The sequence below is a fragment of the Crinia signifera genome, chromosome 4 (assembly GCF_055691185.1).
Source record: "Crinia signifera chromosome 4, ASM5569118v1, whole genome shotgun sequence".
Classification (NCBI taxonomy): domain Eukaryota; kingdom Metazoa; phylum Chordata; class Amphibia; order Anura; family Myobatrachidae; genus Crinia; species Crinia signifera.
The window spans coordinates 206,331,767-206,344,599 of NC_139220.1; the positions used below are offsets into that span (position 1 = coordinate 206,331,767).

At 48.5% G+C, this 12,833-nt stretch overlaps 1 protein-coding gene across 6 annotated transcripts in view; it reads left to right on the plus strand.

Annotated features, from left to right (window-relative positions):
* Positions 1-328: 328 nt before the first annotated feature.
* Positions 329-12,833, plus strand: part of REC114 (REC114 meiotic recombination protein) — a 154,361-nt gene continuing 141,856 nt past the window's right edge. For 5 of the 6 annotated variants that reach the window (XM_083183575.1, XM_083183574.1, XM_083183569.1 and 2 more), the window contains exon 1: positions 329-505. In XM_083183575.1, the coding sequence (XP_083039701.1) occupies positions 392-505 (114 nt within the window). In that variant the 5' untranslated portion in view covers positions 329-391. The remainder of the gene's footprint in view (positions 506-12,833) is intronic. The other variant, XM_083183570.1, reaches the window with a different exon arrangement.

Genomic DNA, 12,833 nt, shown 5'->3' on the forward strand with positions numbered 1-12,833 from the left:
TAGGAATTATAGCACATTTTCACCTCCATATTGCTATGTTTTTATTTTAATTGCAGCAGTTACGCCCACCTAATAATTAGGCAATTAAGAACTGTGATCTAATAAGTATACAGCAACAAATATCCATACGCTTGTCAAGTAGTAAATCCTATATTATAATAAAGTCAATAAGTCATCCTTTTGTAAGATAGCCAAACATGCATGTCCGTATTCATATATTTTTAACTGACTGACAGACAGGTCATCATTATGTGACAGCGATTCTGCAGCATTGCTACTGTAACTGCACAATCACATTACATTATTACTATGTTAGAACTTGTGCTGCTGATTGTGGCGCCGTTTTCCCGCCTTTATAATGCCGTGAAGGACACAGGCGCAGACAGGCGCTATGGCTGAGTCGGGAGCAACGTGTTCTGGAGTTGGAGGAGAAGGTGAGGAGTGGGCTTTGAAGAGATACGGGAGGCTCGGCGGCAAGAACAAGAGCAGCCCGGCCCAGGAGCGGGTAAGATCGGTAGCAATTCTATGAAGCACACCAGGCAGACACTGTGTATATGAGCCGCGGGTTTTATACCGCTGCTGTTTGCCCCATGTGACAGTCTGGCACTATTCAGCTGTTCAGTACTGGGGTGTAAACTTCTGTTCCAGCATACTTCAGATTAATATATTATTTATGTAGTTAGATAAGCTATAATGTGGATGGCCAGGAGTGATTTGTAACCACCTGGAGACATTTTTTCGTGGTTCTGGTTGACATCTATACATCAGAAATCTTCTCTGCCTGGCCTTTTGAGGTATTTATTTTTTATAAGAACAAATGCAAACACTGTGATATGTGTAGAAAAACAGGGGATGTGATAGTGTGACACATCATCATTGATATTATAATAATCAAGATTACAGTGGTGAGACATTGGAGAAGCCCATGATAACATGGTTTCTGTTGTCGTGCCCCTGGTTCATCATTCGGCCCACCAGAAAATATGGTGGGCTAAAGCCCCAGACAAGCAAGACTGGTTTAGCGAAAAATAAGTTAACCACTTTAATTTGTCAAAAGGTGGTGCTATAGCTCACAAATAAATGCTATATGCCATGTTGTGGATATTCTGCAAACTCCCTACACTCAGCAATAGAAAATATGGTTTTGTGATTAGAACACCTTGTACTTACTAAAAGAGGACATTCAGCGAGCATACTGTATTAAACATTTATATTCAGGTTATTGGTCATTACAATGTATAAGCATTGCTTAAAGTGGTCTTGGAGAGGTGGTGGAACGCATTTTCCTTTGCCACCTAATTCCTTCTACCCCTCCCCCCATTAGGCAGGGCCAGTGGTAGGGAATTTGGGTACTTGTGTAGTTTCACGGCGCCGGAAGTGCAGAGGCTCGCGTGCCGCTCTAGCTATGAAACTTGGCAGCCTGCCAGAGGCTCTGATTAACCGTGCGGGTGCCGCTCTAGCTCAGACAGAGTGTGCTCGCGCCGCTCTAGCTGTATTGACAGCTACGTAAACAGCGTATAGCTGTATTGACAGCGTAGTGCCGGGCAGCAGCAGCGCGCTGCCCAGGCGATGAGAGATCACTGTCACTGTGGCACTTGTAGTTCCACAGTGAAATAGGCAGCGCCTGGGCAGCGCTGACAACGGGAGTATGTTAAAGTGGACACCCCGGCACAGCAATGCCGGGGCTTCTAAACTGTACGCGAGATTCAGACGCAACTGCGTCTGAATCTCGAGTCACATAGATAGCCGCTAAGAAGCATCTAAATTCAGGTGGCCCTAGGGGAACACTATTGAAACCCACCCTCAGTGCCACTAGTGGACACCACAGCTGTGGACCGTGTAAATCCCACTATCCACGCCCACCCGAAGCGTGGCGAGCGCAGCGGTACGCGTCCTACGACCTTTTCATACCCCCACTATCCACGTCGGCGTGGAGTTGAGAATAGATTAGTGTGGCGAGGGGACGCGGATACCTTCACAGCTATCCGCGTCCCCTCGCAGGCTTCACAGGTGTCAGCGTCCCCTCGCGGGGCTCGCTGCGCTCGCCACGCTTTGGGCTCGGTGGCTCGCTGCGCTCGCCACACTAATCTATTCTCAACTCCACGCCGACGTGGATAGTGGGGGTATGAAAAGGTCGTAGGATGCGTACCGCTGCGCTCGCCACGCTTCGGGTGGGCGTGGATAGTGGGATTTACACGGTCCACAGCTGTGGCGTCCACTAGTGGCACTGAGGGTGGGTTTCTATGTGACTCGAGATTCAGACGCAGTTGCGTCTGAATCTCGCGTACAGTTTAGAAGCCCCGGCATCGCTGTGCCGGAGTGTCCACTTTAACATACCCCCGTTGTCAGCGCTGCCTATTTCACTGTGGAACTACAAGTGCCACAGTGACAGTGACCTCTCAGCGCCTGGGCAGCGCGCGCTGTTTACGTAGCTGTCAAAAGAGCGGCGCGAGCACACTCTGTCTGAGCTAGAGCGGCACGCGCACGGTTAATCAGAGCCTCTGGCAGGCTGCCAAGTTTCATAGCTAGAGCGGCACGCGAGCCTCTGCACTTCCGGCGCCGTGAAACTACACAAGTACCGGAATTTGGTATCTCTCTGCAAACTATAATGCTTTTTTGTTAGATTTATTGTGTAGGAACAAGGTGGAGGCTGAACTTGTTCCATCTAACCATTAGAGGTGGTGGTGCTCGGTTCCCCCCAACTTTAACCCCTGTGTATAAGCCTATTGAACATTTATTTGTGTGCTATATCACCACCTTTTGTCAAATTTATTAAATAAATATATATATTTTTTTAACAAATGTCTAGGGCATCGTTTGAATTACCTGTAGTTTTAATTTTGTCTTAATCGAATCAGTAGAGCACATTAGAGCCCTCTGAAGTGGGTGACTTATTTCGCTAATCCTGTATATTTCTTCCATACTTAATGTTTGCTGTTAGAGAAGTGCCTTGGAACTTTTTTTTCCCTTGGGGTAATCTATCTGTTAAAGGAGAGTTGGGAGGGTTAATCTGCCTAAGAAACCAATATCGTGTTTTGTGTCTCAACTCGACCAACGCATAAGCAAAATAGAGCTGCTTCTGTAACAAAACATGCACCTTTCTCAAAGTTACCAAAAAAAATTAAATTGGCAAAACAGCAGTTAATCGGTCATTCAAGCTCTGTGAAATGGCGCTAGTATTTGTGCTTAATTAGGAAAGCAAGTTATACGCGCATTGGCAGGGACAGTATGAAGTGGTCATATCTGTAAATTACATTAGCCATGAAGGAAATGTATCATATAAACTTACTAAATCCTGGAAGGAGGAAACCAACCATAGCTTTAATATAGCCATGGTGAGTTCTGGCTGTCCAGTTGCTATAGATGAGACTGTATCGAAGTCAATGGCTCCAGGCTGAAGAATTAAAAAAAAAAAACAACCAGGACATGTTCTCCCCTCTTCTAGTTTGAACACAAGTTTATAAAGCATGATATCGCAACTCCCCATGGGATTATTAAGGTGAAACTATGGCCTTATTGAATACCTGAAGCGAAGAGAGCAGGGGTGCAACAGGTAACCCAAGATATGCTACAACTAAAAGTTGCTGAAGAGTCTTAACAGCAACTGGAAAAATTCAGTTGTGCTTGTACCCAAACCATCGGGTGCTGTGAGGTTCAATGATTTCCGTCAACTGAACAAGGTCTTGAAATTTCACTGCTACCGCATGCCCCAGATTTAGTTGAACATCCTGCTAAAAGTTATTGATGAACAACTTTGGACCTGACAGAAGGGTATTGAAACCTCACTGTGGTTATGCTGTTAAATACCTCAATAATATTGTGTTTACTCTCAATTGGGAGGATCATATTTCCAATGCAGTATAAATATCTGGGGTACATAGCGGGATAAGGACAAGTGAAACCTCAAACCATCAAAGTGGAGGCCTAAACCTGTTTTATAAAACCCATCTACAGACCTTCCTAGGCTTACTGGCAGTGTTGGATTTCCCACTAGGATTGTGAGGCAAGTGCCTAGGGCCGGCCCCTACTGGGGCAGTTTCCATCCCTGAATGATGCAAGGAGAAGCGCAGCTGGAACAGGATCATTGCATGGGATTTAAGGCAGTGTAGGGTTCCAATTCTTCCTAAAGGAGGAAGAGGCTTATTATAGTCTATACCAGGGCTCGACAAATCCCGGGGGCCAGGTCGCCATGGCGAGCAGATTCTGCGTCCTGGCGAGCAGATTTTTTTACAGGGAGGAAGCAGAATCTAGTCGTGGGCAGACTAGCAGCAGCGTGTGGAGCGCTGCCTGACCCCCGGCAGTGTAGCGTTCCTGCTAGGTGATTGTGGGGGGCACCGCGCATCCGTTTTCCCCTTTATTGGTGTGCCCCTGACCTGTCGCTGATAGGCTGATCGGCGGAGGGGGCGGGATGCGGCTGTCAGAGCTGTGCTGACAGCCGCTCTCATTAGAGGTCAGCGTGCCAGGGGGGCGGGACGCGGCTGGCAGCATGGACTGACACTGCTAAACAGAGCAGCGTGTAAGCTCCTGCCTCCCCCCCCTCCCCCCAGCGCGGCGAGATGTGGCTACTACCGCTGGCTGACACGCTGCTAAACACCCCCCCCCCTGCACTGACAGGCAGGTGGTGCGCCTGGATCTGGCTGACCCCGGCTCTCTCTTCACGTGTGACTGTGCACCCAGCTTCTCCTTCTACAGTACACTCTGAAGTCTATGTCTACAAGGTGAGCCTCAGCCAACTTATGCCCAGGCCAGATATTATGGGATCTTATTGGGAGGAAAATGCCTGCGCTTTAATGGGTACGAGGAGTGGGAAGTAAATGCCCTAGATTGGGGGGGGGGAGGAATGATTGCACAGTAATGGGGGGCGGCAGTGATTGCAAAATCCTCGCTATAAAGCAGTGAGGGACCCCATTTTTAAAATTAAGCGGGTCCTGCAACAGCCAAAAAAAATCCCCAACGCCACCCCAACCAATCACCACAGCCAGCAATTTGTTAATTCGTTTATTGCCTAAGCGGTCTCACCTCTGCCCGTGCCCTTCCTGCCCTGCCCTGCACCAACCTGATGCAGACGCCAGACATTAAGTCCCTGCAGAGCTGCCACTCCCCTGGCTCTCCAGCTACCTGGACCTGAGCCTGTACAGCAAGGTAGGCAGCAGCTACTGCTCATACGGGGGCTTAGCAAGCGTCCCCACATCCACTGCCAGAACACCTCCACTCACTGGCACCATTCAGCCCCCAGCGGTGCTCCTTGCTGCTGGATGAGCGGGGGCTGCACGGCTTCCAGCCCGGGATCTGGACACAAGGGATCACAGGCGGCACTAGGGCACACAGGGTCACAGGCGACACTAGGGCACACAGGGTCACAGGGATTCCTGCTGTGGTCCCTCCTGATACTTAATATTTGAGGCTAACCCATTTTTGGGGATATAGCTGCAAATATTATATGATAAATGGGCCCACTTTTTGTACCAAGTGAGGCACAACGCAGTACAAAAAGTATGTGCAGCATGCTGTAGCGCATCGCACAGTGTATGGACACCCTTATTTTGTCTGGCTCCTATAATTTCATCCTGGCTCCTAGATTTAAAAAAATTTGTCAAGCCCTGGTCTATACAAGGGGGAGGAGGGGAGGCACATTATACTGTATAATATAGGGAAAAGCTGGCACATTATAGCCTACAATATAAGGAGGCACATTCTATTGTACCTGAAGACAAAAAAATTCAAATATTTGTTGTTGTGTCTCGGTGCGGCTACAATCATAAATTTGTGGGTTATTAGTGAAGATTCCATTCCAGTTTTGTGACCACAACTTTAACCAAATGTCTAAAGAAAAATAGCCCAGACAAAATTATCTTGAAAAATAGCACATTTTACTCCAAAAGGACTCAAGGCGCTTTACAGACATGAAAAAAATGCACATAATACATAGGCTTTGGGTAGTACAGCAATAGGTAGGTTGCATAGACATAAGAGAAAACCATGAGGGTAAACAAAATTCAGAATTGGTGCAGGCATTTTTAATAATAACTTCCACCAGTTGTGTGAAGCAGCCATATAAACACAGAATTTGACGGCAGATAAGAACCATTTGGCCCATCTAGTCTACCATCTTGGGCGCACTGCATAGGATTACCCTGGGTAGAATAGGTTACCCCTAGAAGAAATTACACAACCTGGTGATTGCAGTGTAGAATAAAGTAAAGGATGTGGTTTGTTTAAGGCAACATTGGAGACAGTTGTTGGCCATGGGATGAATAAACCCATTGTCAAGACCCAAATAACCACCTCTTCTTCTCTCTGGAGTAATTTATTTAATTTCTTCCCAAATCAATCCAGACTACAACTGTCAAGCCATATGTAGCCTTTGTAAAGCCATAGTAAGTAGTGGTAAGGACGTCAACCACCTAGTCCTAGATAGTAACATCCTCCCTTATAAGTCACTTGCAACGCATTCATCAAAAATGATTGTCAAATTCAGAAACTTTGGCTAGAGCGTAATCAGTCCAGTTAAACATAGCTCCCGTTTCTCTGTTGTTCTCCTGCAATCCACAACAGCAACACAAACATCAACTCATTCCTAGACCGGCTACGCTGTCGCCATTGAAAGGATGGTGGAAGATTATTTATTTCATTCAGCGACAGCATCCAAGTAGGCATATCAGACAGTACGTTTCTTATATAGCGCAGCATTTTCTGTTGTGCTTCTCAATTGGAACAACATTGATAAAACAAACTGGGTAGTACTAGTAACAGACCGACATAGGTGCCCCCGATTTTGATTGTATTACATCTTATACAGACGCAGCGCATCGCATGCAATATAGCCGCATGTGATGCGATTTTTTAATTGTACAAGCACCCTGATGGGTGCTTTTAATGTTAAATGCACCCCCATTGGCAATGCCACCCCCACTATCAACGCGAACCAGAAGCGTGGCGAGCGCAGCGGTACGCGTCCTCCGACCTTTTCATACCCCCCCACTATCCACGTCGACGTGGAGTTGATCTTAGGTAGTGTGGCGAGCGCAGCGAGCCACCAAGCTCAAAGCGTGGCGAGCGCACACGGATTACTTTACATGTATTGGGCGTCCCCTCGTGGGGCTCGCCACGCTTCGGGCTCGTATTCCGCGTCCCCTCGCGCGGCTCGCTACACTCACCACGCTTCGGGCTTGGTGGCTCGCTGCGCTCGCTACACTATCTAAAATCAACTCCACGCCGACGTGGATAGTAGGGGTATGAAAAGGTCGGAGGATGCGTACCGCCGCCGCTCGCCACGCTTCGGGTTGGCATTGATCCTGGGGGTGGCGTTGACTATGGGGGCCATTTAACATTGTAAGGACCCATCAGGGTGCTTGTACAATTATTTATTATCGGTTTCTTATATAGCGCATACATATTCCGCAGCGCTTTGCAGAGTATAGTTAAACATTCACAGCAGTCCTTGTCCCAGTGGAGCTTACAATCTATGTTCTTTACCACATGTACACGCACACAGACATTCTAGGGTTAAATTTGTTGGGAGCCAATTAGCCTACGAGTATATTTTTGGATTGTGGGAGGAAACCGGAGTACCCGGAGGAAACCCACGCAAGTACGGGGAGAATATACAAACTCCGCACAGTTAGAGCCATGGTGAGAATTGAACCCATGACCTCAGTGCTATGAGGCAGTAATGCTAACCATTACACCATCCGTACTGCCCCAACAATCAAAAATCGTATATTATCGCATCGTATGACATTGTATGGCATACGATGTGGTGCAATATTTTATTGTACAATATTGCATCGCATACCATCGTATACCTTATTTAGTGTAATGGTATACAATGCGATGAGCGCTGTGCTAGGAAACAAGTACCCAATCATGTAACCTATTGGCAGGAAAAAGAGGCAATTTTGAGTTGGCCTTGGCTTTGTTTTACTCCAATGTGTCTTTGTTGCAATTTAATATTTGCTACAGCACCCCTGTGCAGCAGCACCCCTCTCCCACACTGCACAAATTATTCTCCAGTGTGTCTTCACAATTGATCGCAATTTAATATTTGCTACAGCAGCACTCTACAGCTCACAGGAGAGCCCCTAAATTAATTTGAGCAAAAACAGGGCAGAGCCCCTTAATTGGAGCGAACATAGGGCAGAGCACCAATACAACACATGGGTGCACTAGAACCCCTTTATATTTAAATGGAGTGAACACATAGCAGTGCACAAATACAGCATATGGGTGAACCTGGAACCTCTTTATATTTAAATGGAGCAAGCACTAGGCAGAGCACAAATACAGCATATGGATTCTCTGGAACCCCTTTATATTTAAATGGAGTAAGCACTGCACAGCTTATTTTAAAAGGGGTGAGTACACAGAGCAGTGCCCCTTTATCGCAAAGGACAATGGCACCCCTGTATTTTTACAGGGCACGACAGCACCCACTTATATGTGGCAGGCAGTACAGCCCCAGCATCAAGTGTAGTATATTGTGTCAGGCTGGCAGCACAGGACTTCTTTAGCATAGCAGCAAGTGTATTTCTCTACCGTCCAATGGGATACTAGGTTGAATACTATTGGGGTAGAGATCCTCCTCCGAAGAGACAGTCACATTAAAACTTTCAGTGTGGGTGCACTGGCTCCTCCCCTCTATCTCCCTCCACTAGTCAGTTTAGAAAAATGTGTCTCAGGAGAGGCAGTGCTTCTGGATGCTCCAGGCATTGTTTCTTCAACTTTATTTTTAGTTTATTATTTTGGGGCGCTGCTTGAGACCTAAGCAGCTGCCCTGCTTCGGGGGAGCCAGGGGAAGGGTCAGTCACCGGCCTTTCAAGGTGCAGAGCTGACCCTGCTGCAGGACTTTGTCCTGAGTGGGACTTGTCATTGCCAGCACTGTGCTGAGCGAGCAAGCCCCCCAGCTGCCACACACCCCTGGTGCAGGTCTGAAGACATCGTTGGTGAGTACATGTCGAGTCCCCTTTAGGGGTGACTCCAACGGTTTGTGCGGCAAAATGGCGGGTGGTAGTAGTGAACCCCCCCCCCCCATCACACTGGCGCAGGTGATAGCCGCTGGACCGCTAGGGCTAGTCATGTAGTTTTAAAAAAAATGCTGTTACGCCAGTATAATCTTATGGAAGCGCCAGCTCCGTGTAAAGGGGGCGGGGCTTCACTCAGAGCGGGACCAGGCTCTGCTGGGCCCGCTTTCTTAATGCTTCCTGCTTGTTCATGCTCCCTGTGGTCGCCATCACAGCTCCTCAGCGGCGTGGTGGATCCTGATTCTTGTCAGCGGCAGAGACAGCAAGTTGAAAGCTATTTAGCGCTGCAGCGCGATTGTATTTGCACTGTGTATAGATAATAGCACTGTGTTTATTGCATACCATCTCTCTCTAATCCGCGAGCTAAAGTTATAGGGTGTACTGGTCCCCCAAATAGCTCTGTTTTTCTACCCCACTGGCTAATTAAGCACCTTCTTTTACACTCTACATAGTCTCTAACACATAGTCTATAGACCCTCATACTGTGTACAAATATTAGTGTGAGTGCAGTGTGTGTTGTGCTATTGTGTGGTAGAGGTGCAGCTTCATCATGGTGAAGAAACTGACCTGTATGGTATGCAGCACTAAGTTCATACCAGCTTCAGTCACAGGTTACCTGTGAACCATGTATGCTACCACAGCCTAGTGGTGTGGTTACTCAGGTCAGTGGGGTACCCCCACAACTTGTTGGTGGGTCACAGGCAGATAGTCAGGAGCCTGCTTGAGCCAGCAGCATTAAAACGCTGCTGGACTCTGTCTTTTCCCAGCTGTCTACTAATACACAGCAGACACAGAGAGTGCAGAGAGAATTGGCCATTTTGTCTGCAAGGGTCGATATTCTCACCCCTCCTCCTGCACAGCCCCAAAAGAGGCCTGCTACAGCAATGGCCCCTGATACTGAGGATGATGAGGACATCTTAGAAGAGGGGGAGCAGGAGGATGAACAGGAAACTGTTCAGGAACAGGCTCCAGCACAGTGGGTCTGAGCCCTTAATTAGAGCCATTAGGGAGGTTTTAGAACTTCCTCTGGAGGAACCCACTGAAGGGGATACTTTCTTTATGACTCAGAAAAGACAGCCAGTGTATTTTCCCGAACAAGCGGAGTTAGAGAACGCTTTTAAAGGTGCTTGACAGAACCCTTATAAGAGGTTCCAGCTCTCAAAGCAGTTTGCTAATGCCTACCACTTTGATCCTGCAGGTAGAAATAAGTGGGAGGAGCCACCTATTGTGGACTCATCAGTTTCCCGCCTTTCCAAAAAGGTACTGTTACCAGTCCCGGGTGTATCCACACTCAAGGACGGTGCGGATAGAAGACTTGAAGCTACGCTAAAGTCCATGTACACGGCTAGTGTGGCTTCTCAACGCCCAGTACTGGCCAGTTGTTGGATGGCTAAGGCCATTTATACTTGGTCCACGCGAATCCAGGAGGGTTTGTTAGGGGACATGTCTGTGGCTCAGATAGGTGAAAATCTGCGTCACATTCAGGACACGGCAAAGGTGCTTTGTGAGACGCAGAAAGAATTGGGCGCAATAAACGCGCACAATTCAGCCATGGCTGTGTCTGCCCCCAGGGCACTGTAGTTGCGTCAGTGGGTTGCTGATGTGGATTCTAAGAAGAGTGAGGAAAGCATTCCCTTCACAGGTGAATGGCTCTTTGGAAGTGAGCTTCATGATTGGATTTCCAAGGCTATGGCAGGAAAATCCACTTTTCTCCCGTCAGCATCCACTGTTGCAAAACGCCCTTTCACAGGCCCCTCCCAGCAGTCCTTTCATGAGTCTAAGTTCTGACCCAAGGCCAGAGGAGCCTCTAATGCCAGAGGCACCAGAGGAAAATTTAGGAAGCCTGACACCTCAGGTCACCAGGACCGTACAAATGCAGCAGCTTCTTCCAAGCCTGCAGCATGACGGGGTCCACCCACCACGAGAAATTCTCGAGGTGGGAGCTCGGCTGTCGTGCTTCAGCCAAGTGTGGGAGGCCTTGTGCCTAGATTCTGGGACCAGCAGTCTATTTCGCTAGGCTACAGGCTGGAGTTCGACAGGCCCTCCTCCCCGAAGATACTTCAAGTCGGCCATTCCAGCCTCAAGGGAGGATCGGATTCTCCTACAGGGTGCTATTCACAGGCTCCTTCAGTCAAGGGTGATTTTACCGGTTCCAAGGCAGGAACAAGGTCAGGGATACTATTCCAACCTGTTCCTTGTACCAAAACCGGACGGTTCAGTAAGGCCCATTCTGAATCTGAAATCACTGAACCCCTTTCTTCGGGTGTTCAAATTCAGAATGGAGTCACTACGGTCGGTAATTGCCAGTCTGGAACGAGGGGAGTTCCTAACCTCCATAGATCTGAAGGACGCCTACTTGCACGTCCCGATTTGGCCCCCACATCAGATCTTTCTAAGATTTGCACTGGGAAATGACCGCTACAAGTTTCAGGCGCTACCCTTCGGGCTGTCTACGGCTCTGCGCGTCTTTACGAAGATCATGGAGGAAATGCTCCCCCTCTCAGGCTTCAAAGGGTAAATGTGATACCTTACCTAGACGACCTGCTAATCAAGGCAGGTTCGGAAGAGGCCTTGAGGAGTGCACTCAATCTGACCATGCAGCTTCTAAGAGACCAGGGGTGGATTTTAAATATACCAAAGTCTTTTCGTTGATCCCGAGCCAAAGAATGGTGTTCCTGGGCATGATTCTGGACACGACGGAACAAAAAAATGTTCCTGCCTGTGGAGAAGGCCATTGCACTACAGCAACTAGTGAGAGAGGTCATAACAGACTCTGGTTTCAGTTCATCTTTGCCTCAGGGTGTTGGGCAAAATGGTGGCTTCGTTCGAAACTATCCAGTTTGGCCGTTTTCACTCCAGAACATTCCAGCTGGATATTCTGACGAAGTGGTCGGGGTCCCCCCTGCAAATGCACAGGAAGATTTGCCTGTCAACACGGACCAAGCTCTCTCTACAGTGGTGGCTCAATTTGCCCAATCTATTGGCGGGTCTGTGTTTCCAGATCCAGGACTGGCTTCTGTTAACCACGGATGCCAGTCTAAGAGGTTGGGGAGCTGTGACGCAGGGAGTCCGTCTCCAAGGGAGTCCGTCTCCAAGGCCGATGGTCTCCACTGGAATCCAGGTTGCACATAAACATGCTGGAGTTGAGGGCAGTTTACTATGCTCTGTTACAGGCGGCTCCGATGTGGCAGGGCGGTGCAAGTACAGTCGGACAATGCAACTACGGTTGCGTATATCAACCGCCAAGGAGAGATGAAGAGCATGCCCTGCATGAGGTAAACAATCAAGATCTTCTCCTTGGCAGAGCACCATGTCAAAGCCCTGTCGGCAATCTTTATACTGGGAGTCGACAACTGGGAGGCGGACTTTCTAAGTCGTCACGACCTCCATCCCGGGGAGTGAGGACTTCACCCTCAAGTGTTCAGTGCCATCGTGGATCTTTGGTGGCTCCCTCAGATCGACCTCATGGCCTTGCGGCTGAATCACAAGGTGGACAGGTACTGTGCACGGACCAGGGATCCAGGGGCAGTAGCTGTGGATGCCCTGACTTGGTCGTGGGATTTCCAGCTAGTGTACTTGTTTCCTCTGCTCCTATTACTGGCTAGGGTGCTGAAGCGGATTCGGCATCAAAGGGCAGAAGCCATCCTAGTGGCACCAGGCTGGCCTCGAAGGGACATTCAGGCCATGCAAGTGGAAGACCCGTGGCGTCTACCTCTAAGAAAAGACCTACTCCTCCAGGGGCCATTCGTCTATCAGGACTTACAGCGGCTGCATTTAACAGCATGGAGGTTGAGCGGCAGATCTTAGGCCACA